This window comes from Gopherus evgoodei, unplaced genomic scaffold, assembly GCF_007399415.2.
Source record: "Gopherus evgoodei ecotype Sinaloan lineage unplaced genomic scaffold, rGopEvg1_v1.p scaffold_60_arrow_ctg1, whole genome shotgun sequence".
Lineage (NCBI taxonomy): Eukaryota > Metazoa > Chordata > Testudines > Testudinidae > Gopherus > Gopherus evgoodei.
The window spans coordinates 216259-240090 of record NW_022060081.1 but is presented as its reverse complement, the minus strand read 5'-3'; the positions used below and the strand labels follow the sequence as shown (position 1 = coordinate 240090).

Genomic DNA, 23832 nt, shown 5'->3' with positions numbered 1-23832 from the left:
AGTAAATCCTGAGAAATCTCACCCCTGAGTTTGTAATGTCAGGCCCCAGCAAACAAGAGTCTCTGTGTGGGGGGAGGGGCTGTGAGGGTGTCAGTGTGAGGGGAGGGGCTGTGAGCGGGAGGGTCCATGGGGTGTCAGTGTGAGGGGAGGGGCTGTGAGCGGGAGGGTCCATGGGATTGTCAGTGTGAGGGGAGAGGGTGTGAGCGGGAGGGTCCACGGGGTGTCAGTGTGAGGGGAGGGGCTGTGAGCGGGAGGGTTCATGGGGGTGTCAGTGTGAGGGGAGGGGCTGTGAGCGGGAGGGTCCATGGGATTGTCAGTGTGAGGGGAGAGGGTGTGAGCGGGAGGGTCCATGGGGGTGTCAGTGTGAGGGGAGGGGCCGTGAGGGGGAGGGATATGGGGTGTGTCCGTGAGGGGGAGAGGCCATGAGGATATAGTCACCTCCAGGCAGCAGGCGCCCCTGAAATGGGGGTTCAACTGAAGCAGCTGCTTTGGGGAACCCTAGGGCCCAGCATGGAGCTGTTGTCCCTGCAGGGTCCCTGGCCGTCACAAAGGGGTGATGTGAGGTTACTGCCCCGTCTGTCCTGGGGTGGGGGCCTGGAGCCACTGGAACAGCCCTGTGGGGACTCAGCCCTGTGGGGACTCAGCCCTGTGGGGAATTCAGAGTCTGTGGGGAAAGCACGTCTAGGAGTGGGGATTATCATCTGTGTTACAGCGGCAGGAGGGAGAAGAGAGAGTTATTGCTTTACAACACTCTGGGTGTGGAGGAGCAATCAGTCTGATTGAGTCTTTATTCTCTGGGATTCCCCTGGAGCTCTGCTCAGACAAGTCTGAAGTGGGCCGAAAAGCCTGCTGCTTTCCCTGAGGGTTGGACTGAGGCCCTTCAGATTAGGATAGTCAGGCACTGCCGTCGGCACCAGGCAGCTGCCTGCCCTCGGGAACAGGAACTAAACCGCGGTTCTCAACCAGGGGCCAAGGAGGCCGCGAGCAGGTTTCAGGGGGTCGACTAAAATAACCCAGAGAGCAGGGCCAGCGTGAGACTCGCTGGGTCCCAGGGCAGAAAGCTGAAGCCTGAGCATAAGTCCCACCACCCGGGGTGAAATTTGAAACCTGAGCAACTTAACTTCACAGGGCCCCCTGTAGGGTGGGACCCCAGGGAATTGCCCTGCCTGCTACCCCCTAATGCTCTCCCCGGCTTTTAATCTACTGGACGTGCAGAAAAATAGCTGTTGTGGCACAGGTGGGCTGTGGAGTTTTTATAGCATGTTGTGGGGGGCGGGGTCCAGGAAAAAAAGGATGAGAACCCCTGGTCTAAAGCATGCAGGGCCCCAGGAAGCGGAGCGGAAACCTTGCTTCCAGAGATCTGCCCTAGCTCCCGTCTCAGCAGCAAAGAAAGTCAATTCCCCCCACCCTGATGAATCAGCCAGGAGCTCTGTGCAGAGCTGGGGGTTTCTCCTTTCACTCCTGCTGGTGAGTGCGGGGTCCCGGGGGTGTTTCTAGCGGAGCATTTGGGACTCAACGGGGGGAACCAGCCTTTCATACCAGAACGCTCACGTTGAAACCACATCTTTGTTTACTTTTTGTTTATAATACGCTAGAATCCTTCAATCCTAGTGTCACCATGGATAACGTGGCTTGGTCAGCCTGGTGGGAGTCCGAGGGTCAAACTAACCAGCTCTTCAAATCCAAGAGAGTGGAGATAAATCACCTCTCAGAGTCAATGTGCATAGAAGAGGCGTCACCAATAGGCGGACGGCGGGCCAAATCCAGACTGCCAGACACTTTTGAACAGACCCTGAAATCTTTTTGTTGTTATTTTCTCTGGAGCCTGGACTTTGAGTAGACCGTGATGAAGAAATTTGGATCTTGACCAAAGAGAACGGCTTACCCCTGAGAATGGAGTTGTGTTACCTTCCTTATGTTCTGCTGGCCACTTCCTTTCCCTCCTTTTGGTGAAAAGCTTTGGGATTTTGTGTAGAAACTTTATTTCCTCAGGAGAGACCCAGGAGTAGGGGCTGCTTGCATGTATCACCCACTAGATTAGAAGGTGACAGACAAACACCCTTAAGACGAGGCAGCAGTCCCTGTCAAAAAAATCATCTCCCGTCTTCACTCGAGTGACAGCCTGAATCGGTCCTTACCCGGGCAGAGTCCAAGGATTGGAAACATCATCAGAAACAAAGCCATCTGTACGTAGCAGGAACCAACCCAAAACGTGCTTTCAAAGGAGCTCTCTCCTTCCTGCTGGGATGAAATTTGTCATTATGGTCATTGATTTTCATTTCTCTTCTCTGGGGGCAGAGATGGGGTTGGTGCTACCTCAGGCTGGGATGTGGAGGCCATGTCCCCATGTGTCAGTCACTCTGGGAAGCCGTCTCTGCTCAGAGGCTGCCTCCAGCCTGGCTGGTTGGCTGCTGAGCTCTGCGGGGGTGAGTCATTTGGTGTAAGTGGCACCTGGGAGAAACCCTCCTGCCAGAGGCATTGGTGGTATAGGGGTGTGCATAGCTGCCTTCCAAGCAGTTGACCTGGGTTCGATTCCCGGCCAATGCAGGGATGTGCCATTTTCTTGGCCGGGAATTGGTTTAATTTCAGTCCCGTTGTATCTGTTTATCAATGGAACGGGAGAATTAATGTCCCACATCCCAGCAGGTCATTCAACACCCAGTGGAGGAAGAAAGGGGCGGGACTATGCAAGGATCTTGGAGCAATCGTGGGAAGAGGAGCAGAGTGTGGGAGGGGCCGAGTGGGGACAGGGCCTCGGGGTCAAGCCCCGTCGGGAGGGGGGGAGGCTCAGTGAGTAAATCCTGAGAAATCTCACCCCTGAGTTTGTAATGTCAGGCCCCAGCAAACAAGAGTCTCTGTGTGGGGGGAGGGGCTGTGAGGGGGAGGGTCCATGGGAGTGTCAGCGGGAGGGGAGGGGCTGTGAGGGTGTGAGAAGGAGAGTCCATGGGGGTGTCAGTGTGAGGGGAGGGGCTATGAGGGGGAGGGTCCATGGGGGTGTCAGTGTGAGGGGAGGGACTGTGAGGGGGAGGGTCCATGGGGATGTCAGTGTGAGGGGAGGGGCTATGAGGGGGAGGGTCCATGGGGATGTCAGTGTGAAGGGAGGGGCCGTGAGGGTGTGAGAGGGAGAGTCCATGGGGGTGTTAGTGTGAGGGGAGGGGCTATGAGGGGGAGGGTCCATGGGGATGTCAGTGTGAAGGGAGGGGCTGTGAGGGTGTGAGAGGGAGAGTCCATGGGGGTGTCAGTGTGAGGGGGAGGGGCCGTGAGGGAGAGAGATATGGGGTGTCATTGTGAGGGAGAGGGCCTCCCTGGGGGAGGGGAATGGAGGGTCGCTGTGAGGGGGAGGGTCCATGGGCTGTCAGTGTGAGGGGAGGGGCTGTAATGGGGAGGGTCCATGGGAGTGTCAACAGGAGGGGAGGGGGTGTGAGAGGGAGAGTCCATGGGGGTGTCAGTGTGAGGGGAGGGGCTATGAGGGGGAGGGTCCATGGGGTGTCAGTGTGAGGGGAGGGGCTGTGAGGGGGAGTGTCTATGGGGGTCTCAGTGTGAGGGGAGGGGCTGTGAGGGTGTGAGAGGGAGAGTCCATGGGGGTGTCAGTGTGAGGGGGTGAGGCCGGGAGGGAGAGAGATATGGGGTGTCAGTGTGAGGGGAGGGGCTGTGAGGGGGAAGAATATGGGGTGTGTCTGTGAGGGGGAGAGGCCATGAGGATACAGTCACCTCCAGGCAGCAGGCGCCCCCTGAAATGGGGGTTGAACTGAAGCAGCTGCTTTGGGGAACCCTAGGGCCCAGCATGGAGCTGTTGTCCCTGTGGGGTCCCTGGCCGTCACAAAGGGGTGATGTGAGGTTACTGCCCCGTCTGTCCTGGGGTGGGGGCCTGGAGCCCCCGGAACAGCCCTGTGGGGACTCAGCCCAGTGTCTGTGGGGAATTCAGAGTCTGTGGGGAAAGCACGTCTAGGAGTGGGGATTATCAGCTGCGTTACAGCGACAGGAAGGAGAAGAGAGAGTTATTGCTTTAGATTGTTCTGGGTGTGGAGGAGCAATCAGTCTGATTGAGTCTTTATTCTCTGGGATTCCCCTGGAGCTCTGCTCAGACAAGTCTGAAGTTTACTTTACAAACCACATCTTTGTTTACTTTTTGTTTATAATACGATAGAATCCTTCAATCCTAGCGTCACCATGGATTATGTGGCTTGGTCAGCCTGGTGGGAGTCCGAGGGTCAAACTAACCAGCTCTTCAAATCCAAGAGAGTGGAGATAAATCACCTCTTAGAGTCAATGTGCATAGAAGAGGCGTCGTCAATAGGCGGATGGTGGGCCAAATCCAGACTGGCAGACACTTTTGAACAGACCCTGAAATCTTTTTGTTGTTATTTTCTCTGGAGGCTGGACTTTGAGTAGACCGTGACCAAGAAATTCGGACCTAGACCAAAGAGAACGGCTTACCCCTAAGAATGGGGTTGTGTTACCTTCCTTATGTTCTGCTGGCCACTTCCTTTCCCTCCTTTTGGTGAAAAGCTTTGGGATTTTGTGTAGAAACTTTATTTCCTCAGGAGAGACCCAGGAGCAGGGGCTGCCTGTATGTATCACCCACTAGATTAGAAGGTGACAGACAAACACCCTTAAGACGAGGCAGCAGTCCCTGTCAAAAAAATCATCTCCCGTCTTCACTGGAGTGACAGCCTGAATCGGTCCTTACCCAGGCAGAGTCCTCGGGGTCAATCCCAGTCGGGAGGGGGGGAGGCTCAGTGAGTAAATCCTGAGAAATCTCACTCCCGGGTTTGTAATGTCAGGCCCCAGCAAACAAGAGTCTCTGTGTGGGGGGAGGTTCTGTGAGGGTGTCAGTGTGAGGGGAGGGGCCATGAGGGAGAGAGATATGGGGTGTCAGTGTGAGGGGAGGGGCTGTGAGGGGGAGGGTCCATGGGGGTGTCAGTGTGAGGGGAGGGGCTGTGAGGGTCTGAGAGGGAGAGTCCATGGGGTGTCAGTGTGAGGGGAGGGGGTGTAAGGGGGAGGGTCCATGGGGGTGTCAGTGTGAGGGGACGGGCTGTAAGGGGGTGTCAGTGTGAGGGGAAAGGGTGTGAGAGTGGTGATTATCAGCTGCGTTACAGCAGCAGGAGGGAGAAGAGAGAGTTATTGCTTTAGATTTTTCTGGGTGTGGTGGAGTGTGACATTATTGATCTAAACTGGGACCATATAGAACATGGTTTGCAACCAAGGTCCTGTAGTGGCACCAAATCTTATGTGAAGGGGGTCATATAAGGTGTCTAAGACCAGGTTACGGGTTACTGGTTATGATGCTGCTGTCTGTATGCCTGTGTCATTTTGTAGCTGAAGTTATAAGTATTGACTTTATACTGTCTGTGTTCCAAATTGGTGCTGCAGTTCTGGGTGACACCCCAGACAAGTTGGTGTTAGCTCTGCTTAGCCTGCTTGATGGCCCATTAAAGACCATCAGCTACACAACTGACCCATTGAGAGGAGGCAGATACGCCTTGTGACTCAGCAGGGTGTGCAGAAACTGGCCCATGTGACTGCAAACTCCATTTTGCTGTAATTTTCCACAGTGAGAACAAAGAGGTTCTTACACCTGAAAGTGCCTATATAAGGCTAATGCCTCATCTCTATCTTGTCTTCAGTCCTGCTTCTTACCTCTGGAGGGGCTTTACTACAAACTGAGGCTCTACACAAAGGAGTGAATGACCCATCCCAGCGGGGGATGTTCTCCGGAGACTGGATTTAAACCTGCAGTTTATTCCATCTAAGCCTGAACTAAGAACTTTGCCATTACTGTGTGGAATTGATTCCATTTAACCAATTCTAGCTCTCAGTTTTACCTTTTCCCATTTACGAATAAACCTTTAGATTTTAGATTCTAAAGGACTGGCAACAGCGTGATTTGTGGGTAAGATCTGATGTGTATTTTGACCTGGGTCTGGGGCTTGGTTCTTTGGGATCGAGAGAACCTTTTTCTTTTACTGGGGTGTTGGTTTTCATAACCATTCATCCCCAGGACGGGTGGCACTGGTGGTGACACTGGGAGACTGGAGTGTCTAAGGAAATTGCTTGTGCGACTTGTGGTTAGCCAGTGGGGTGAAACCGAAGTCATTTTTGTCTGGCTGGTTTGGTTTGCCTTAGAGGTGGAAAACCCCCAGCCTTGGGCTGTGACTGCCCTGTTTGAGCAATTGGTCCTGAATTGGCACTCTCGGTTGGGTCCCGCCAAAAGCAATCAGTCTGATTGAGTCTTTATTCTCTGGGATTCCCCTGGAGCTCTGCTCAGACAAGTCTGAAGTGGGCCGAAAAACCTGCTGCTTTCCCTGAGGGTTGGACTGAGGCCCTTCAGATTAGGATAGTCAGGCACTGCCGGCTGCACCGGGCAGCTGCCTGCCCTCGGGAACAGGAACTAAACCGCGGTTCTCAACCAGGGGCCAAGGAGGCTGCGAGCAGGTTTCAGGGGGTCGACTAAAATAACCCAGAGAGCAGGGCCAAAGTGAGACTCGCTGGGTCCCAGGGCAGAAAGCTGAAACCTGAGCATAAGTCCCACCACCCGGGGTGAAAGTTGAAGCCTGAGCAACTTAACTTCACGGGGTCCCCTGTAGAGTGGGATCCCAGGGAATTGCCCTGCCTGCTACCCCCTAATGCTCTCCCCGGCTTTTAATCTACTGGACGTGCAGAAAAATAGTTGTTGTGGCACAGGTGGGCTGTGCAGTTTTTATAGCATGTTGTGGGGGGCGGGGTCCAGGAAAAAAAGGATGAGAACCCCTGGTCTAAAGCATGCAGGGCCCCAGGAAGCGGAGCGGAAACCTTGCTTCCAGAGATCTGCCCTAGGTCCCGTCTCAGCAGCAAAGTAATTCAATGCCCCCCACCCCGATGAATCAGCCAGGAGCTCTGTGCAAAGCTGGGGGTTTCTCCTTTCACTCCTGCTGGTGAGTGCGGGGTCCCGGGGGTGTTTCTAGCGGAGCATTTGGGACTCAAGGGGGGGAACCAGCCTTTCATCGCAGAACGCTCATGTTCAAACCACATCTTTTTTTACTTTTTGTTTATAATACGATAGAATCCTTCAATCCTAGCGTCACCATGGATAACGTGGCTTGGTCAGCCTGGTGGGAGTCCGAGGGTCAAACTAACCAGCTCTTCAAATCCAAGAGAGTGGAGATAAATCACCTCTCAGAGTCAATGTGCATAGAAGAGGCGTCACCAATAGGCGGACGGCGGGCCAAATCCAGACTGCCAGACACTTTTGAACAGACCCTGAAATCTTTTTGTTGTTATTTTCTCTGGAGCCTGGACTTTGAGTAGACCGTGATGAAGAAATTTGGATCTTGACCAAAAAGAACGGCTTACCCCTAAGAATGGAGTTGTGTTACCTTCCTTATGTTCTGCTGCCACTTCCTTTCCCTCCTTTCGGTGAAAAGCTTTGGGATTTTGTGTAGAAACATTATTTCCTCAGGAGAGACCCAGGAGCAGGGGCTGCCTGCGTGTATCACCACTAGATTAGAAGGTGACAAACACCCTTAAGACGAGGCAGCAGTCCTTGTCAAAAAAATCATCTCCCGTCTTCACTGGAGTGACAGCCTGAATCGGTCCTTACCCGGGCAGAGTCCAGGGATTGGAATCATCATCAGAAACAAAGCCATCTGTACGTAGCAGGAACCAACCCAAAACGTGCTTTCAAAGGAGCTGTCTCCTTCCCGCTGGGGTGAAATTTGTCATTATGGTCCTGGATTTTCATTTCCCTTCTCTGGGGGCAGAGATGGGGTTGGTGCTACCTCAGGCTGGGATGTGGAGGCCATGTCCCCATGTGTCAGTCACTCTGGGAAGCCGTCTCTGCTCAGAGGCTGCCTCCAGCCTGGCTGGTTGGCTGCTGAGCTCTGCGGGGGTGGGTCATTTGGTGTAAGTGGCACCTGGGAGAAACCCTCCTGCCAGAGGCATTGGTGGTATAGGGGTGTGCATAGCTGCCTTCCAAGCAGTTGACCTGGGTTCGATTCCCGGCCAATGCAGGGATGTGCCATTTTCTTGGCCGGGAATTGGTTTAATTTCAGTCCCGTTGTATCTGTTTATCAATGGAACGGGAGAATTAATGTCCCACGTCCCAGCAGGTCATTCAACACCCAGTGGAGGAAGAAAGGGGCGGGACTATGCAAGGATCTTGGAGCAATCGTGGGAAGAGGAGCAGAGTGTGGGAGGGGCCGAGTGGGGACAGGGCCTCGGGGTCAAGCCCAGTCGGGAGGGGGGGAGGCTCAGTGAGTAAATCCTCAGAAATCTCACCCCTGAGTTTGTAATGTCAGGCCCCAGCAAACAAGAGTCTCTGTGTGGGGAGAGGGGCTGTGAGGGGGAGGGTCCATGGGAGTGTCAGTGTGAGGGGAGGGGCTGTGAGGGGGAGGGTCCATGGGAGTGTCAGTGTGAGGGGGTAGGTCCGTGAGAGAGAGAGATATGGGGTGTCAGTGTGAGGGAGAGGTCCTCTGTGGGGGAGGGCTATGGAGGATCTCTGTGAGTCGGAAGGTCCATGGGGGTGTCAGTGTGAGGGGAGAGGCTGTGAGGGGGAGGGTCCATGGGGGTGTCAGTGTGAGGGGAGGGGCTGTGAGGGGAAGGGTCCATGGGGGTGTCAATGTGAGGGGAGGGGCTGTGAGGGTGTGAGAGGGAGAGTCTATGGGGGTGTCAGTGTGAGGGGGAGAGGCCGTGAGGGAGAGAGATATGGGGTGTCAGTGTGAGGGAGAGGTCCTCTGTGGGGGAGGGCTATGGAGGATCTCTGTGAGTCGGAAGGTCCATGGGGGTGTCAGTGTGAGGGGAGAGGCTGTGAGGGGGAGGGTCCATGGGGGTGTCAGTGTGAGGGGAGGGGCTGTGAGGGGAAGGGTCCATGGGGGTGTCAATGTGAGGGGAGGGGCTGTGAGGGTGTGAGAGGGAGAGTCTATGGGGGTGTCAGTGTGAGGGGGAGAGGCCGTGAGGGAGAGAGATATGGGGTGTCAGTGTGAGGGGAGGGGCTGTGAGGGGGAGAGGCCATGAGGATACAGTCACCTCCAGGCAGCAGGCGCCTCCTGAAATGGGGGTTGAACTGAAGCAGCTGCTTTGGGGAACCCTAGGGCCCAGCATGGAGCTGCTGTCCCTGCAGGGTCCCTGGCCGTCACAAAGGGGTGATGTGAGGTTACTGCCCCGTCTGTCCTGGGGTGGGGGCCTGGAGCTCCCAGAACAGCCCTGTGGGGACTCAGACCAGTGCCTGTTGGGAATTCAGTGTCTGTGGGGAAAGCACGTCTAGGAGTGGGGATTATCAGCTGTGTTACAGTGGCAGGAAGGAGAAGAGAGAGTTATTGCTTTACAACACTCTGGGTGTGGAGGAGCAATCAGTCTGATTGAGTCTTTATTCTCTGGGATTCCCCTGGAGCTCTGCTCTGACAAGTCTGAAGTTTACTTTACAAACCACATCTTTGTTTACTTTTTGTTTATAATACGCTAGAATCCTTCAATCCTAGCGTCACCATGGATAACGTGGCTTGGTCAGCCTGGTGGGAGTCCGAGGGTCAAACTAACCAGCTCTTCAAATCCAAGAGAGTGGAGATAAATCACCTCTTAGAGTCAATGTGCATAGAAGAGGCGTCGTCAATAGGTGGATGGTGGGCCAAATCCAGACTGCCAGACACTTTTGAACAGACCCTGAAATCTTTTTATTGTTATTTTCTCTGGAGGTTGGACTTTGAGTAGACCGTGATGAAGAAATTTGGATCTTGACCAAAAAGAAAGGCTTAGCCCTAAGAATGGGGTTGTGTTACCTTCCTTATGTTCTGCTGGCCACTTCCTTTCCCTCCTTTCGGTGAAAAGCTTTGGGATTTTGTGTAGAAACTTTATTTCCTCAGGAGAGACCCAGGAGCAGGGGCTGCTTGCATGTATCACCCACTAGATTAGAAGGTGACAGACAAACACCCTTAAGACGAGGCAGCAGTCCCTGTCAAAAAAATCATCTCCCGTCTTCACTGGAGTGACAGCCTGAATCGGTCCTTACCCGGGCAGAGTCCAGGGATTGGAATCATCATCAGAAACAAAGCCATCTGTACGTAGCAGGAACCAACCCAAAACGTGTTTTCAAAGGAGCTGTCCCCTTCCTGCTGGGGTGAAATTTGTCATTATGGTCATGGATTTTCATTTCCCTTCTCTGGGGGCAGAGATGGGGTTGGTGCTACCTCAGGCTGGGATGTGGAGGCCATGACCCCATGTGTCAGTCACTCTGGGAAGCCCTCTGCTCAGAGGCTGCCTCCAGCCTGGCTGGTCGGCTGCTTAGCGCTGTGGGGGTGAGTCATTTGGCATAAGTGGCACCTGGGAGAAACCCTCCTGCCAGAGGCATTGGTGGTATAGGGGTGAGCATAGCTGCCTTCCAAGCAGTTGACCCGGGTTCGATTCCCGGCCAATGCAGGGATGTGCCCTTTTCTTGGCCGGGAATTGGTTGAATTTCAGTCCCGTTGTATCTGTTTATCAATGGAATGGGAGAATTAATGTCCCACGTCCCAGCAGGTCATTCAACACCCAGTGGAGGAAGAAAGGGGCGGGACTATGCAAGGATCTTGGAGCAATCGTGGGAAGAGGAGCAGAGTGTGGGAGGGGCCGAGTGGGGACAGGGCCTCGGGGTCAAGCCCGGTCGGGAGGGGGGAGGCTCAGTGAGTAAATCCTCAGAAATCTCACTCCCGGGTTTGTAATGTCAGGCCCCAGCAAACAAGTGTCCCTGTGTGGGGGGAGGGTCCATGGGGGTGTCAGTGTGGGGGGTAGGGGCTGTGAGGGAGAGAGATATGGGGTGTCAGTGTGAGGGGAGGGGGAGAGTCACCTCCAGGCCGCAGAGGCCCCCTGAGTTTTGGGTTTACTGCCCCCTCCCCCCAGGTGCATTGGGGGGCCCCAGGACCCAGCATGGAGCTGTTGTCCCTGCGGGGTCCCTGGCCGTCACAAAGGGGTGATGTGAGGTTACTGCCCCGTCGGTCGTGGGGTGGGGACCTGGAGCCCCCGGAACAGCCCTGTGGGGACTCAGCCCAGTGTCTGTGGGGAAAGCACGTCTAGGAGTGGGGAAAGCACGTCTAGGAGTGGGGATCCCCAGCTGCGTTACAGCGGCAGGAAGGAGAAGGGAGTTAAAGCTGTGGAGGAGGGTGCCCAGCTCTCAGTCTGCAGAACGGTCGACCCCAAACGTTCAAAAACCAAAAATTGCCAGATTGGCTTCGAAATCAGGAGATTCGGTAACAATAATAGATTTGGGGAATCGACTGTATTCACTTGCCTTCCGCTTGATGAGCCTTTGGGGTTCACGGGGGTGAGATTTTGAAGCTTTCTCCACGGCCACGTACTGTTTCTTTAAAAGCCACGGCTGAAATCATCACATGCTCACTGGACTCCCAGAGCTGGGGCTTGGCGGAAAACAATCATTCTCATGGCAACATCACGAGTATTGGCAAATCGACGGAGTCTTTCTTCTCCGGGAATCCCCCCTGGAGCTCTGCCTGGACAAGTCCCAAGTGGAGAGAAAAGCAGCTGGGCCAGGCTGGGCAGCTCGAATCCCAGAGACCGGCCCTGGCTCCCTGCTCAGCGGCAAAGAATAATTTCTCCCCCGTTCCCCCAATGAATCAGCCTGGAGCTCCGTGCGGAGCTTGGGGGTTCTCCTTTCACTCCTGTGGGGAGTGCGGGGGGTAGGCTGAGCAGATGTCCGGATTTTATAGGGACAGTCCTGATTTTGGGGACTTTATGTAAGCTCCTATTACCCCCGCCCCACACCCACCCACATCCTGATATTTCACATTTGCTGTCAGGTCTCCCTAGTCCTGGGGGCGTTTCTGGAAGAGAATTTGGACCTGAACCAGCCGTTCCCCGTTACGGAGAGTTTTGTTATAATGGGGGTGTCGCCCAGGGGGGCGCAGGCCCCCGTATCAGTGGAGCACGTGGCTTTGGCTAGTGGCCATGGCGTGAGGAAGCTGGGAAGCCGCTCTGTGCCTCAGTTTCCCCGCCCGCTGCACGGTGACCCGGTGGGGGGGGACGGGGCACAGGTGGAGGTGTCGCCCAGGGGGACGCATGCCCCTGTATCAGTGGAGCACGTGGCTTTGGCTAGTGGCCATGGCATGAGGAAGCTGGGAAGCCGCTGCGTGGCTCAGTTTCCCCCGCCCGCTGCGCGGTGACCCGGTGGGGCGGGAGAGGGGGGTTTGCTCTCGGGGCGGCTCAGGGGCCCAGGTGGGGGTGTCGCCCAGGGGGGCGCAGGCCCCCGTATCAGTGGAGCACGTGGCTTTGGCTAGTGGCCATGGCGTGAGGAAGGTGGGAAGCGGCTGTATGCCTCAGTTTCCCCGCCCGCTGCATGGTGACCCGGTGGGGTGGGAGGAGGGGGGCCGGCTCAGGGGCACTGGTGGGGGTGTCGCCCAGGGGAGCGCAGGCCCCCATATCAGTGGAGCATGTGGCCTTGGCTAGTGGCCATGGTGTGAGGAAGCTGGGAAGCGGCTCCGTGCCTCAGTTTCCCCGCCCGCCGCACGCTGACCCGGTGGGGGGGAGGGGGCAGAGGTGGGGGTGTCGCCCAGGGGGGCGCAGGCCCCCGTATCAGTGGAGCACGTGGCCTTGGCTAGTGGCCATGGCGTGAGGAAGCTGGGAAGCGGCTCCGTGCCTCAGTTTCCCCTGCCCACCGCAGGGTGACCCGGTGGGGGGGAGGGGGCACAGGTGGGGGTGTCGCCCAGGGGGGCGCAGGCCCCCGTATCAGTGGAGCACGTGGCCTTGGCTAGTGGCCATGGCGTGAGGAAGCAGGGAAGCCGCTCCGTGCCTCAGTTTCCCCGCCCGCCGCAGGGTGCCCCGGTGGGGGGAGGGGGCACAGGTGGGGGTGTCGCCCAGCTGCGGGGGGCCCCTCGCCCCTGGATCAATGCAGACAAAGGCCAATACAACCAGCCACGCGCAGGGAGCCAGGCCCCCCCGTGCCAGGAAAGGGTTAACAGCCCCCCCCATACACACCAGCCCCCCCCATCTGGCTGCGAGGAGCAGGGCAAAGGTCAGCGCACCGCCCCGCCCCCACGCGACACAGGCCCCGCCCCCTCCTCCACCCCCAGGCGCGCGCCGCGCCCCAACCGCCCTAACGGCACCAACGGCCAACGCGGCGTCAGCGCGCGCCCGGGGGGAGACCTTCGTCACTTCCGGTCCGTCCGAGTCCTGCGCTCCCTGCTGGGGGAGGGGAGAGCCGAGCCCGGCGTTAACCCCTCCCTGCCCGGCCGCGGCTGCCTGCAGCTGGGACCCCCCGTGAGTTAGAGGACCCGGGGGTGCCCCCGTGCGGGAGGGCGGAGTAGCGGGGGGCGACGTGGGGAGTAGCGGAGCGGGACAGTGGGGGGAGGGGCGGAGCGGGAGTTGCGGGGGGGGTCAGTGCGGGGCGTTCCCCGTGGGGGGAGGGGCGGAGTGTTCCCGGTGGGGGGAGGGGTGGAGCGGGAGTTGTGGGGGGGGGTCAGTGTAGGGGGGTTTGAACTGTCTTTGGGCAGCAGGAAATTCCTGGGGGGCGGAGTGCGGGAGCAGAAACCAGAGTTGCCGGGGGGGGGGGTAATTGGATCTGGTCCCTGTTTGTGCCACTTCCCCCCCCCCAATACAGATTCTCTCCAGTTCTTCCTCTTCTCTCTCCCCCTGTCACACGTGGGTGTAAAACCCGGGGTGACCCCCCTGTTCTCCCCATAACCCTCCAATGTCCCTTTACAACCCCCACCCATGAGGGGGGTCCCCCCCATTGTATCTGCAGCGTTTTGCCCTGGGCCCCGGGGGGAAATTGTTGCCCCGAGTCGTCCCCCCAAAGGGGTTGAGGTCAGTGGGGGCTGTTTGGGGGGAGCCCTGAGACCCAGCAGCCTCTGGGGTGGGGATGGGAGGGTGGTCTCTGCCAGGGTGGGAAGCGGGGAGCACGTGTCCCCCATGGGGACAGCCCAGGCCCGATTACACAATCCCCCGAACTGCCAACAGTCACCCCCAGCCTCTGCCCATCCCCCCCGCTGCCCCTTCCCTCATCCAGGGACCTTCCAGCTCCCCCTCCCCAGCCCCCTTAAAACTGCTCCCCCCCCAGCGGCCCATGTGAATGGTGGCGGGAACCATCACTTTCCATTTATGTATTGGACAGTCACATAAAATTCAAATTGTCCCCTTTTTCCTGTAGTTATTTAATAGTAACATAAAATCCCCTCAGATCTTGGTGTTTTTCTCTTATACAGGTCTGTCACATCTTAGGCGCATTTAACACGCACGGTTTCTGCTTTATGCAGTCAGCAAAAACAAGAAAAAAAAAGACAGAAAAATAACGATTTAAATACTGTTTCTGTAGTGCGGGCGATTCCGCCTGCCATTACACTCAATGTAATGTTGATTATAGGCGATTTTCGCTTTACGCGCTGACTGCAGAACCTAACCCCAGCGTAAGATGGGACAGACCTGTGTTATCAAACACATTGTTTCTCCCCCATACTCAAAGACTGCTATCAAATGCGCTAACATTTTGCCCCACAGTTTTTCTAGCTCTCTATTACTAATGGAATATGCCCTGAGAATTTTTTCTGTCTCTCAAATTATGAAATACTAACAACATCTCAGATTTAGCCCTGTCCTCAGATTCTTGACCGTGGATATGAAATCTATGTAAGTGTTGCCCATTTTCTCTATTCCTTTATCAAATATTGATGGGAAATAACCTCATCTCCACAACTGTTACAAAATCCCTCCAATTTTCCTCTTTCCTCTCTTATTTACAAAAGCGGATCCAAAATTCCTTAGATTTTCACCCTGTCCTCTTTCATTTCTGAACATTGATCTCAAATTTCAGGTTTTCTCTCTTTCTATTGTCTATTAAAAATCCTCTCAGGTTTGGGGCTGTTCCCCATGCTTCTAAATCCCAGCAACTTCTCCTTTTTTGGGGGAACCTGTTGCCCTAAATTGTTCTCCATCCTGGAGGTTGCAGGGGGTTATGTTACCTAATAATCATCTTTCCCCTCTCCTTTGAGAATCATTTCTTTCCACCTTTATCTCTGTTAAAAGGTTTCCCAACTAAAGAGACCAGCCACATATTTAATAGACATCAAAGCTAGAGGCCTCCCCCTCATTGGCTGATAACAGGAGAGTTGGGTGGCCCCTTTTCTTTTCTCCACCCAGCACAGGCTGAGGAGATCACTCTGAGTGTAGTGTTAATCCTCCTGCCATGATCTCTTAGGAGGGATCCGTGTCCCTGTATCATCTCTGGGGAGTGTGTTTATACCATAACTTTGTATTGGGATGCTCTGATACGACCCCTCTGCTAGGTATTTACACGATTTTTACTCAGAGCCTGACTCTTGCAAAGTTTGCTTTGTATCAGCGGGGCTTGATTTTAGTTTGGGCCTTAGGCCTTACACCAGGCCTCCTGCCTCAGGCTTTCTCTTTCTACTACACCGGGGACTAGCATGAAAGTGACACTGCACAAACAGCCCCTCCTCATTTCTCCTCCCATTAGCAACTGCAGGAGCAAATCCAGCCATGGGAGAGCAAAGAACCCAGGAATGAAGCTTTCCCAGCCAGAGGGGCAGGGAGAGGGGCCAGGGAAAGAGAGACTGAAAGGGGCAGTAGGAGAAAAAGGTAGCCACCCCTGGGTGGAATCACTTTCCTGTAAACAAAATGAGGAACAGAGAGAGGAAAAGCCAGTTCTGGACTCCGGACTCTGTATTCCCCCTGATGGGGTGTGGCTGCCATGGTGTCTGTATCAGAGGGAATCCTCCAAAGCCACTCCTTTGGTTCTGCTCTTTTCTAATAAAGCTTTGTTACTGGAAAGGCTTAAAAATATCTCTGAGAGCTTAGACTGGCAGGTGAGGCCAGGTCTACACTGTAATAAAGCAATCAAGCCTTTTCCCAGCATGGCAGAATCTATCATGTCTGTCTGCAGGGAAAGAGCCTGGGGGAATCGTGATGTGAAATGAACTAAAGCCTGTTCTGAAACCTCCACAGTCGCCCTTCTGGCCCTGCCAGGCTGCAGAATGACGTCCACATCTCCCACCAGCTCATCCCAGCCTCCCATGAGACAAGGAAGAAAAATGGCTGCAGTGGAGTCAGTTCAGGTAGGGATTAACTGGGGTAGCTGGTGGGTTTGTGCAGGTGGGAGAGGGGCAGCAAATACACAGAAAGTGGGAAGGTTTGCGCAGTCTGGTTTGGTGGTTGGACCGGGACAGGAAACTCACAGGGTGGATAAAGGGAGGAGGACGGTGTCTGGCAAACCTGCCAGGACTGGTTTAATAAGTGGCCTAGATTCTAGGAACAGACCCATGGGGTCTGGAGGTGGAAACACCCTAATCTGTGGTACAGGAAACAACCCACCTTGATGGGGCTGGGAAAACTGACCAGACTCCCAGTGCTGGAGCCTGACTAACCAGCGGCTGCTGTGAGATATGAAGGGGGCACCCACCTGTCAGACTTAGGGGAGGTGCCCTTCCCTCATACCCAGCTTCTTACAATGAGGAGGATGTTGGGCTGCCTTGTGGACCCTGCTGGGGGCTCCATCTCCTGTATCGGTCTATGGCTAGTAGGGGGGTGATGGATCTGCTGGGAGAGACAAGGGGCTCTCGCTTCATCCCCTCACCCTGCTGTTTCCTGGATGTTCTGAGCAGGGCAGGGGTGGAGCTTTGTAGACTGTGAGCCATCCAGAGCTCCCAGGAATAGTGGGGCTGTGAGTAGGGCAGCAGGTTCTGAATGCAGGGCTCTTGCTCTTTCAGGGGCTGGTGACCTTTGAGGAGGTGGCTGTGTATTTCACCAGGGAAGAGGGGGCTCTGCTGGACCCCGCTCAGAGAGCCCTCTACAGGGATGTCATGCAGGAGAACTATGAGAATGTGGCCTCACTGGGTAAGGGTTCCTGTCCCCTCGGTTCTTAGAAGGGGGAATGCAGAATTAAGGTTCACGCTACCCCACAATGGAGCCTCTCCTCTGCCCTGTGTGAGCATCACCCCGACATGCCAGTGACACACACACCAGCACTCTGGGAACAGAGCATACAAACAGTCCAGCACACAGTCTAACGCCTTGGATTAGGTCCAGCGTCATGAACAGAAGCTGCCCACCCCTGGCCGGCCCTCAAACACTGAGCCTGCTCTGAACAAACCGGCTCAGAGATCTCACCCCTGAGGAGTCCTTCTGAGCCACTGACTTTGTTTCCCCTCGTTGAGCCCTAGAGACAACTAGCATGTGTGGCCCCTGGGCCGCTGCCCATCTCTGGGACAAGAGCACCCCCCTGTGCTCCTTCACGGACACAACCTACAACACTCAGCACAGAAATGCCACGCCTGCATGACGATACAATCCCACTATTCGGTACTTGTTTCCTGAGCCCAAAAGTGATGATCTACCCTCTGCAGCTGCTTTGTGAACGCCAAAAGCAACTTAAGTTGCTCCTATCCATATCACGCAGCATGTCAGGCACCTGAGGGTCTTCTTCCGTAGGAACTTCATGATTAACTGAACTGCCAGTCATGATGTCGTCTTGACAGTTAACAAAGCATAGGAGAGCAGTGTGGGATCCATCCCTTCTCACAAAGATGTGCACAGCAGAGAAGGGCCGTTGAAAAATGCTGCGAAAGAAAGCCAGAAGCCCATGGAGTGCTGGGACAGAAAGCAATGCATTGAGCCCGGTCCCAAGAGACCCTGCGATCGTCTCCGCCTTCCCACAACATGTAGTGACAGAACATGTCGAGGTGGATTGTGGGACAAGTACCCAGAGCGCATTGCTCACACTGTCGATGATAGTGCCCCAGCCATGGACGCGCTCTGCCGACAGAAGGAACGAATGCGAACATGAGATTCCGACTCTTATTATGCCGATATTTTAGTTTCAGCATTGCTTTTGTTGACGTAACTTGGTCGTGTAGACGAGTCCAAACTAACTTCGAACTTAACAAGCTAAGACAGATTCAAATCAAATTTCTTTCTCTCACCATATGTTGTGACAGGCTGGGTTTCCTTCCAGCCAGGACTCTTCTCCTTCCCTTCCCCCCCAGTTGAGTTCTTCAGAAGGAGTTGATGTTATGACGGGGGGGAGGGTCGGGGGGAGAGTCTCAAGCATTTTCTCCACCTCTTTTTATACAGTAACTCCTCACTTAACGTTGTAGTTATGTTCCTGAAAAATGCAACTTTAAGTGAAACAGTGTTAAGCGAATCCAATTTCCCCATAAGAATTAATGTAAATAGGGGAGATTAGGTTCCAGGGAATTATTTTTTTGCCAGACAAAAGACATTATATACGTTTTAAAAGGCACTAATACAGGTACTGTACTATAGTTGGGGGGTGCCCCTGCCTTACTCTACACAGGCCCAGCCCACGGGCACTGGAGGTGAGGCAGGCAAGGAGGCTGAAGGTCCTGTAGGCTGGGAGAAGCACCTTGCGCAGCCGCAGCAGCTTCCCCTACTCTGCAAGCACCAGGGGCGGGGGGCTTAGCCCACCCACTCCCCTCCTTCCCCCAAGCCCCCATCCTTGACCCACCTCTTCTCCCCCACACCACCTCCCTCTACCTCCCATGCTGCGTCCTCGCTCCTCCTCCCCCTTCTAAACGCCACAAGCCAGCTGATTGCCCTGGGCAGGAGGGAAGGGGGAGCCTTGCCGAGTCCTCGTTCCCCCCCCCACTCCATCCTGCCTGGTTTGCGGCATTTAGGGGGCAGGAGGGAGGAGCAAGGACTCAGTGCACAGGTTCCCCCTCCCTACCCCCCTGCCTCCTGTCCGGGGCAATGCCTTGCAGCATTCGGAAGACAGGGGAGGGAGGAGGAGCCTGTGTGCCAAGTCCTCGCTCCTCCCTCTCCCTCCTGCCCCCAAAACACCACAAGCCTGCTGATTGCTGTGGGCAGGAGGCAGGGAGATCCACGGGGCCTGCTGGCGGGCGGGAGGTGCTGTGGGGAGGGGAGGGCATAGGGAGGCTGCCAGCTGTGGAGAAAGCAGGCCGCCACATAAGGTAAGAGTGGAGCATCGCACAACTTTAAATGAGCATGTTCCCTAATTGATCAGCAACGAAACGTTAACCAAGACAACTTAAAGTGAGGAGTTACTGTAATTCAGTCCTTTGTGCTAGAAACACTTTCAGTTCTCAGCTGAGTCATGGTGACGGGCTGTCTGTTGTGGACGTGAGCTCCTAGCCATCCCTGTGATGGAATGTAAATGCCTTGTTCACACCATACCCATTCTGTAGTCAGGGAATTTGACCAGCTGTTTGCCTTGCTGTCTCTGAGGAACTGGTCTGTGGGTGTTCCCGAGAACTGTTAACATTTTCGTAACATCACACAGTAAAGTCTGATAACTTTACAGTTAATGTTCAGCGGGTTTTCGAGTTTTCCAGTGATACCTCACAAGGCATACTTTGGACAAAATATATCATTTTGTAAAAGAGTGAATACGGGGTACTGACTGTCACAGTGTCTATGTGGGTTCCCAGCAGATATGTTGGTAGTTCAATCCCTCATAAGCAAAGTGTTCTGCACCTTTGAGGACCTGGGGTGCTGGCCCTGGGATTTCACTGGTTTACTAAGGACTGGAGTTAAGCTAATAGAATGTTTTTTATGACAAAGTCTTATGGATTCACCTGATCTCCTTTATTTTCTTTCGTCTGAGCAGGGTTTACAGTTTCCAAACCTTATGTGATCTCCCAGCTGGAACAAGGGGAAGAGCCGTGGGTCTCAGACTTCCAGGGTTCAGAGGAAAGAGAGATCCTAAGAGGTCCCTGCACAGGTGAGGAAAGTGCCTGAAGAAACATCTAGGATACCCTGCAAAGACTGTATGATCTCTCAGATTTTAGGATTGCCCCAGCAAATGTCGTATCCTCCAGTCAGATGTAGCTTATGGCTTCCTACAGATCCTGACTGACACCTGTGAGTGGCTACTTCCCTTCCCACTGAGAATTTAGATGGGATGTGAAGGTAGAATTGATCCTGTCCTCTGGCCCCTTTGGGGGGAGAGTTTGGGGTAATACAGTTCCTGGTTTTTATTTGACATCTCTCCAGCACTTATTCTGGTTTGGTCTTCCCATTTCCATCCCTTTTTGAGTTTTTTTTTCTATCACAGCAGGTGATGCGATGCTGAGTGAAAATGAGGAGCAGAATTCTCGGCAGGAAGATGCTGAGCAAGTGGAACCACACAGAGCATTAACGCAAACATCCGAAGGGAATGTCTCCAGGAGTCGTGAGCAGGCAGAATCCTGTCAGATTCATCAGACACCAGAGAGAGAGCAGGGGAAACAGCCAGGGGAGAAATCAGATAAATTCATTTGCTCTCGAGGAACTCACAAGGACCTCAAGGAAACCACAGCCCAGCAGAAAATCCTCAGGGATCAGAGAAAAAATGCATCCACTGAGGGTGGGAAAAGCTTTAGGGACCACTCAGTCCTTCATGCGCATCAGAGAATACACAGAGGAGACAGACCCTATGTGTGCTGTGAGTGCGGGAAAACCTTCATTCGCCGGGCTCACCTTATTACACATCAGAGGATCCACACAGGTGAGAAACGCTATGAATGCTGTGAGTGCGGGAAAAGCTTCACTGATCTCTCATCCCTTATCTCTCATCAGAGAGTCCACACGGGAGAGAGACCCTATGAATGCTGGGAGTGCGGGAAAAGCTTCTCTCAGAGCTCAACCCTCATGACACATCACAGAATTCACACAGGACAAAGACCCTACGAATGCTGTGAATGCGGAAAAACCTTCACTCAGAGCTCACACCTTACAATACATCAGAAAATACACACAGGAGAGAAACCCTATGTATGCTGTGAGTGTAGGAAAAGCTTCACTCTGAGGTCGCACCTCCTTCGGCATCAGAGAATCCACACTGGAGAGAAACCCTTCGAATGCTGCGAGTGTGGGAAAAATTTCACTCTGCACTCAGACCTTACCACGCATCAGAGAATCCACACGGGAGAGAGACCCTACGAATGCTGTGAGTGCGGGAAAAGCTTCACTCGGAGCTCAGCCCTGACTAGACACCACAGAATCCACACGGGAGACAGACCCTATGAATGCAGTGAGTGCGGGAAAAGCTTCACTCGGAGCTCAGCCCTGACTAGACATCACAGAATCCACACGGGAGACAGACCCTCTGAATGCTGTGAATGCGGGAAAAGCTTCACTCAGAGCTCAGCCCTTATCTGTCATCATAGAATCTGCAAGGGAGCTAAACACCATAAAAACCTCTAGATCTATCAAAATGTTTATTTTCTTGAATAGTTTTCCTAATTCCCATGTAGTAACCTTTAAGGCTGTTTGAACCATCTGCACCACCATTATCCCTCAGTTTGTCCAAAAGAGGTGCCCATTTTTGCCTTTTGCGGTTTTGTAGTTTGCCCTGTTTTGGAGTGGACCCAGTTATCCTTGCTATCAACTCCATTCTCCCAGGAGTAATGGGAGTGGGTCCATCCTTCTGTGATGGAGTAGGGGCTGTCTGTGTGGGGAGTGGGAGAGCAGGGGAGGACTTTAGGGGATGGACGATGCCAGGGCCTGTAACCTGAGCTAGGTAAGGGAGGGGAAAGGTCAACACCTTTGCCCGGGAAGTGGACAAAGGAAGGGAGTGGCAGGAGGGAAGCAGTTGGAGTTTGGGCTTGGGGCTGTGTGGGTGGAATTCAGGGTATCCTAGCTAGGATCCAAGCACCCTGAAAGCCCAGAAGGACTCGGTGGAGGGGTCCTGACTGTGCCTGCAAGTTCTGCTGTAACCGGTGTTCCTGTTGTCCAATAAACCTTCTGTTTTACTGGCTGGCTGAGAGTCACTGTGGGTCCCAGGAAGAGGGGTGCAGGGCCGGACTCCTCCACACTCCGTGACAACTTCCAGGAAACCAGGAGAATCACATTTATAATGTTCTTCCTTTTGCCAAGTTATTTGCGTCACCAGTGGTACAAATTGTATCATTCCCAGTTGTTCTCAGGTTGCTCTAGGTTGTGATGAAGAGCAGTTATTTGTTGACCTTTTTTCATTATATTTAACTGAAGAGGAGCAGGGGCAGGGAAAAAAGTGTCATTTCAGTCTCTGTGACACTGGACGTAGATGGGCTGACTCAGAGATTCCCTCCTTCCTCATCGTTCCAGAACTGTTACCTCCTGTCTGAGCCATGCAGAGTTTATCTTCTTCACATTCTGTCCCTGCACCTCTGTGTCATGTGATGCAGTGTTCTCAGCTGTCTGTGCTTGGAGATGACGTTTTGACTTCTTTAATCAGAGTCACCATGGCTGCTGAAGAAAGTGTCAAAGACGTGGAAAGAGAATTCAAATGGATCCCAAACATAGTGGAATCATTTGGAGTTTAAATCCCAGTTTCTACCTATTGGCCAAGCCACCTCTGGGAAGGTTGGCTGTCCTCCCGACTCCCCATTATGAGGCTGTTAGGATGCTAACTCAATAATGAGACAGTGCTGAGTGAAGCAGGTTTGAATGGCTCAGAGGAGAATGTTATGAGAGAATCTCTTCTCCTGATTCTGAGTCATCAGATGTGATCTGCTCTGGAATTTCACTTGACACTTTCATTTTAAAGAATCCTTATTGAGGTCGCAGGAACAAACCATCCCAATGTGTAGAAAGAATAGTAAATATGGCAGGCGACCTGTTAGAACCTTAGTCCCAGATTTGGACCTTAGCGTCCAAATTATGGAGGTTAGCATGAAAACCTCCAAGCTTAGCTACCAGCTTGGACCTGGTACTTGCTGCCACCACCCAAAAAATTAGTGTGTTTTGGGGCACTCTGGTCCCCCTGAAAAACCTTCCCTGGGGACCCCAAGACCCAAATCCCTTGAGTCTCACAACAAAGGGAAATAATCCTTTTTCCCTTCCCCCCTCCAGGTGCTCCTGGAGAGATACACAGACCCAAGCTCTGTGAATCCAAACAGAGTGACTCCCCCTCTCCGTTCCCAGTCCTGGAAACAAAAGCACTTTCCTCTTCACCCAGAGGGAATGCAAAATCAGGCTAGCCAATCCAACACACACAGATCTCCCCCCTGATTTCTTTCTCCCACCAATTCCCTGGTGAGTACAGACTCAATTTCCCTGAAGTAAAGAAAACTCCAACAGGTCTTAAAAGAAAGCTTTATATAAAAAGAAAGAAAAATACATACAAATGGTCTCTCTGTATTAAGGTGACACAATACAGGGTCGATTGCTTAAAAGAATATTGAATAAACAGCCTTATTCAAAAAGAAGACAAATCAAAGCACTCCAGCACTTATATTCATGCAAATACCAAAGAAAAGAAACCATATAACTTACTATCTGATCTCTTTGTCCTTACACTTAGAAACAGAAGATTAGAAAACAGAACTACTTCTCCAAAGCTCAGAGAAAGCAGGCAGCCAGAAAACAAAGACCTCAGACACACAATTCCCTCCACCCAAAGTTGAAAAAATCCGGTTTCCTGATTGGTCCTCTGGTCAGGTGCTTTAGGTGAAAGAGACATTAACCCTTAGCTATCTGTTTATGACACGACCCACTTGGCTTAACAGTGAAATCCTTGCTGATCTTAAACACAAAAAAGAAGCTTATAAGAAGTGGAAGATTGGACAAATGACCAGGGAGGAGTATAAAAATATTGCTCAGGCACGCAGGAGTGAAATCAGGAAGGCCAAATCACACATGGAGTTGCAGCTAGCAAGAGATGTTAAGAGGAACAAGAAGGGTTTCTTCAGGTGTGTTAGCAAGAAGAAGAAAGTCAAGGAAAGTGTGGGCCCCTCACTGAATGAGGGAGGCAACCTAGTGACAGAGGATGTGGAAAAAGCTGAAGTGCTCAATGCTTTTTTTGCCTCTGTCTTCACAAACAAGGTCAGCTCCCAGACTGCTGCACTGGGCAGCACAGCGTGGGGAGGAGGTGACCAGCCCTCTATGGAGAAAGAAGTGGTTCGAGACTATTTAGAAAAACTG

The 23832-nt window shown here is 53.5% G+C and overlaps 1 protein-coding gene, 3 non-coding genes and 1 pseudogene across 10 annotated transcripts; all 5 read left to right on the top strand.

Annotated features, from left to right (window-relative positions):
- LOC115643461 overlaps positions 1-23832 on the top strand; it is a 591865-nt pseudogene that overhangs the window by 464582 nt on the left and 103451 nt on the right.
- Positions 2476-2547, top strand: TRNAG-UCC. The gene has a single exon. It is a non-coding gene; the product is annotated as a tRNA-Gly (tRNA).
- Positions 7917-7988, top strand: TRNAG-UCC. The gene has a single exon. It is a non-coding gene; the product is annotated as a tRNA-Gly (tRNA).
- On the top strand, positions 10318-10389 carry TRNAG-UCC. The gene has a single exon. It is a non-coding gene; the product is annotated as a tRNA-Gly (tRNA).
- On the top strand, positions 13104-21430 carry LOC115643465 (zinc finger protein 239-like). 7 transcript variants are annotated; one of them, XM_030547534.1, is made up of 4 exons: positions 13104-13218; positions 15940-16028; positions 19556-19669; positions 20003-21430. In XM_030547534.1, the coding sequence occupies exon 4, from the start codon at positions 20014-20016 to the stop codon at positions 21130-21132; it is 1119 nt and encodes a 372-aa protein (XP_030403394.1). In that variant the 5' UTR covers positions 13104-13218; positions 15940-16028; positions 19556-19669; positions 20003-20013; the 3' UTR covers positions 21133-21430. The 7 variants fall into 7 exon arrangements, 6 of the variants coding, with proteins under 6 accessions (XP_030403394.1, XP_030403393.1, XP_030403389.1 ...); XM_030547533.1 differs by having other exon boundaries at positions 15919-16028; XM_030547529.1 differs by lacking the exon at positions 13104-13218 and adding an exon at positions 14558-14583.

Coding starts and splice junctions, on each gene's coding strand:
- LOC115643465 (XM_030547529.1), top strand. Junction 16,029..19,555: donor CTGCAGTGGAGTCAGTTCAG/GTAGGGATTAAC, acceptor TCGTCTGAGCAG/GGTTTACAGTTTCCAAACCT. Junction 19,670..20,002: donor CCTAAGAGGTCCCTGCACAG/GTGAGGAAAGTG, acceptor TTTCTATCACAG/CAGGTGATGCGATGCTGAGT.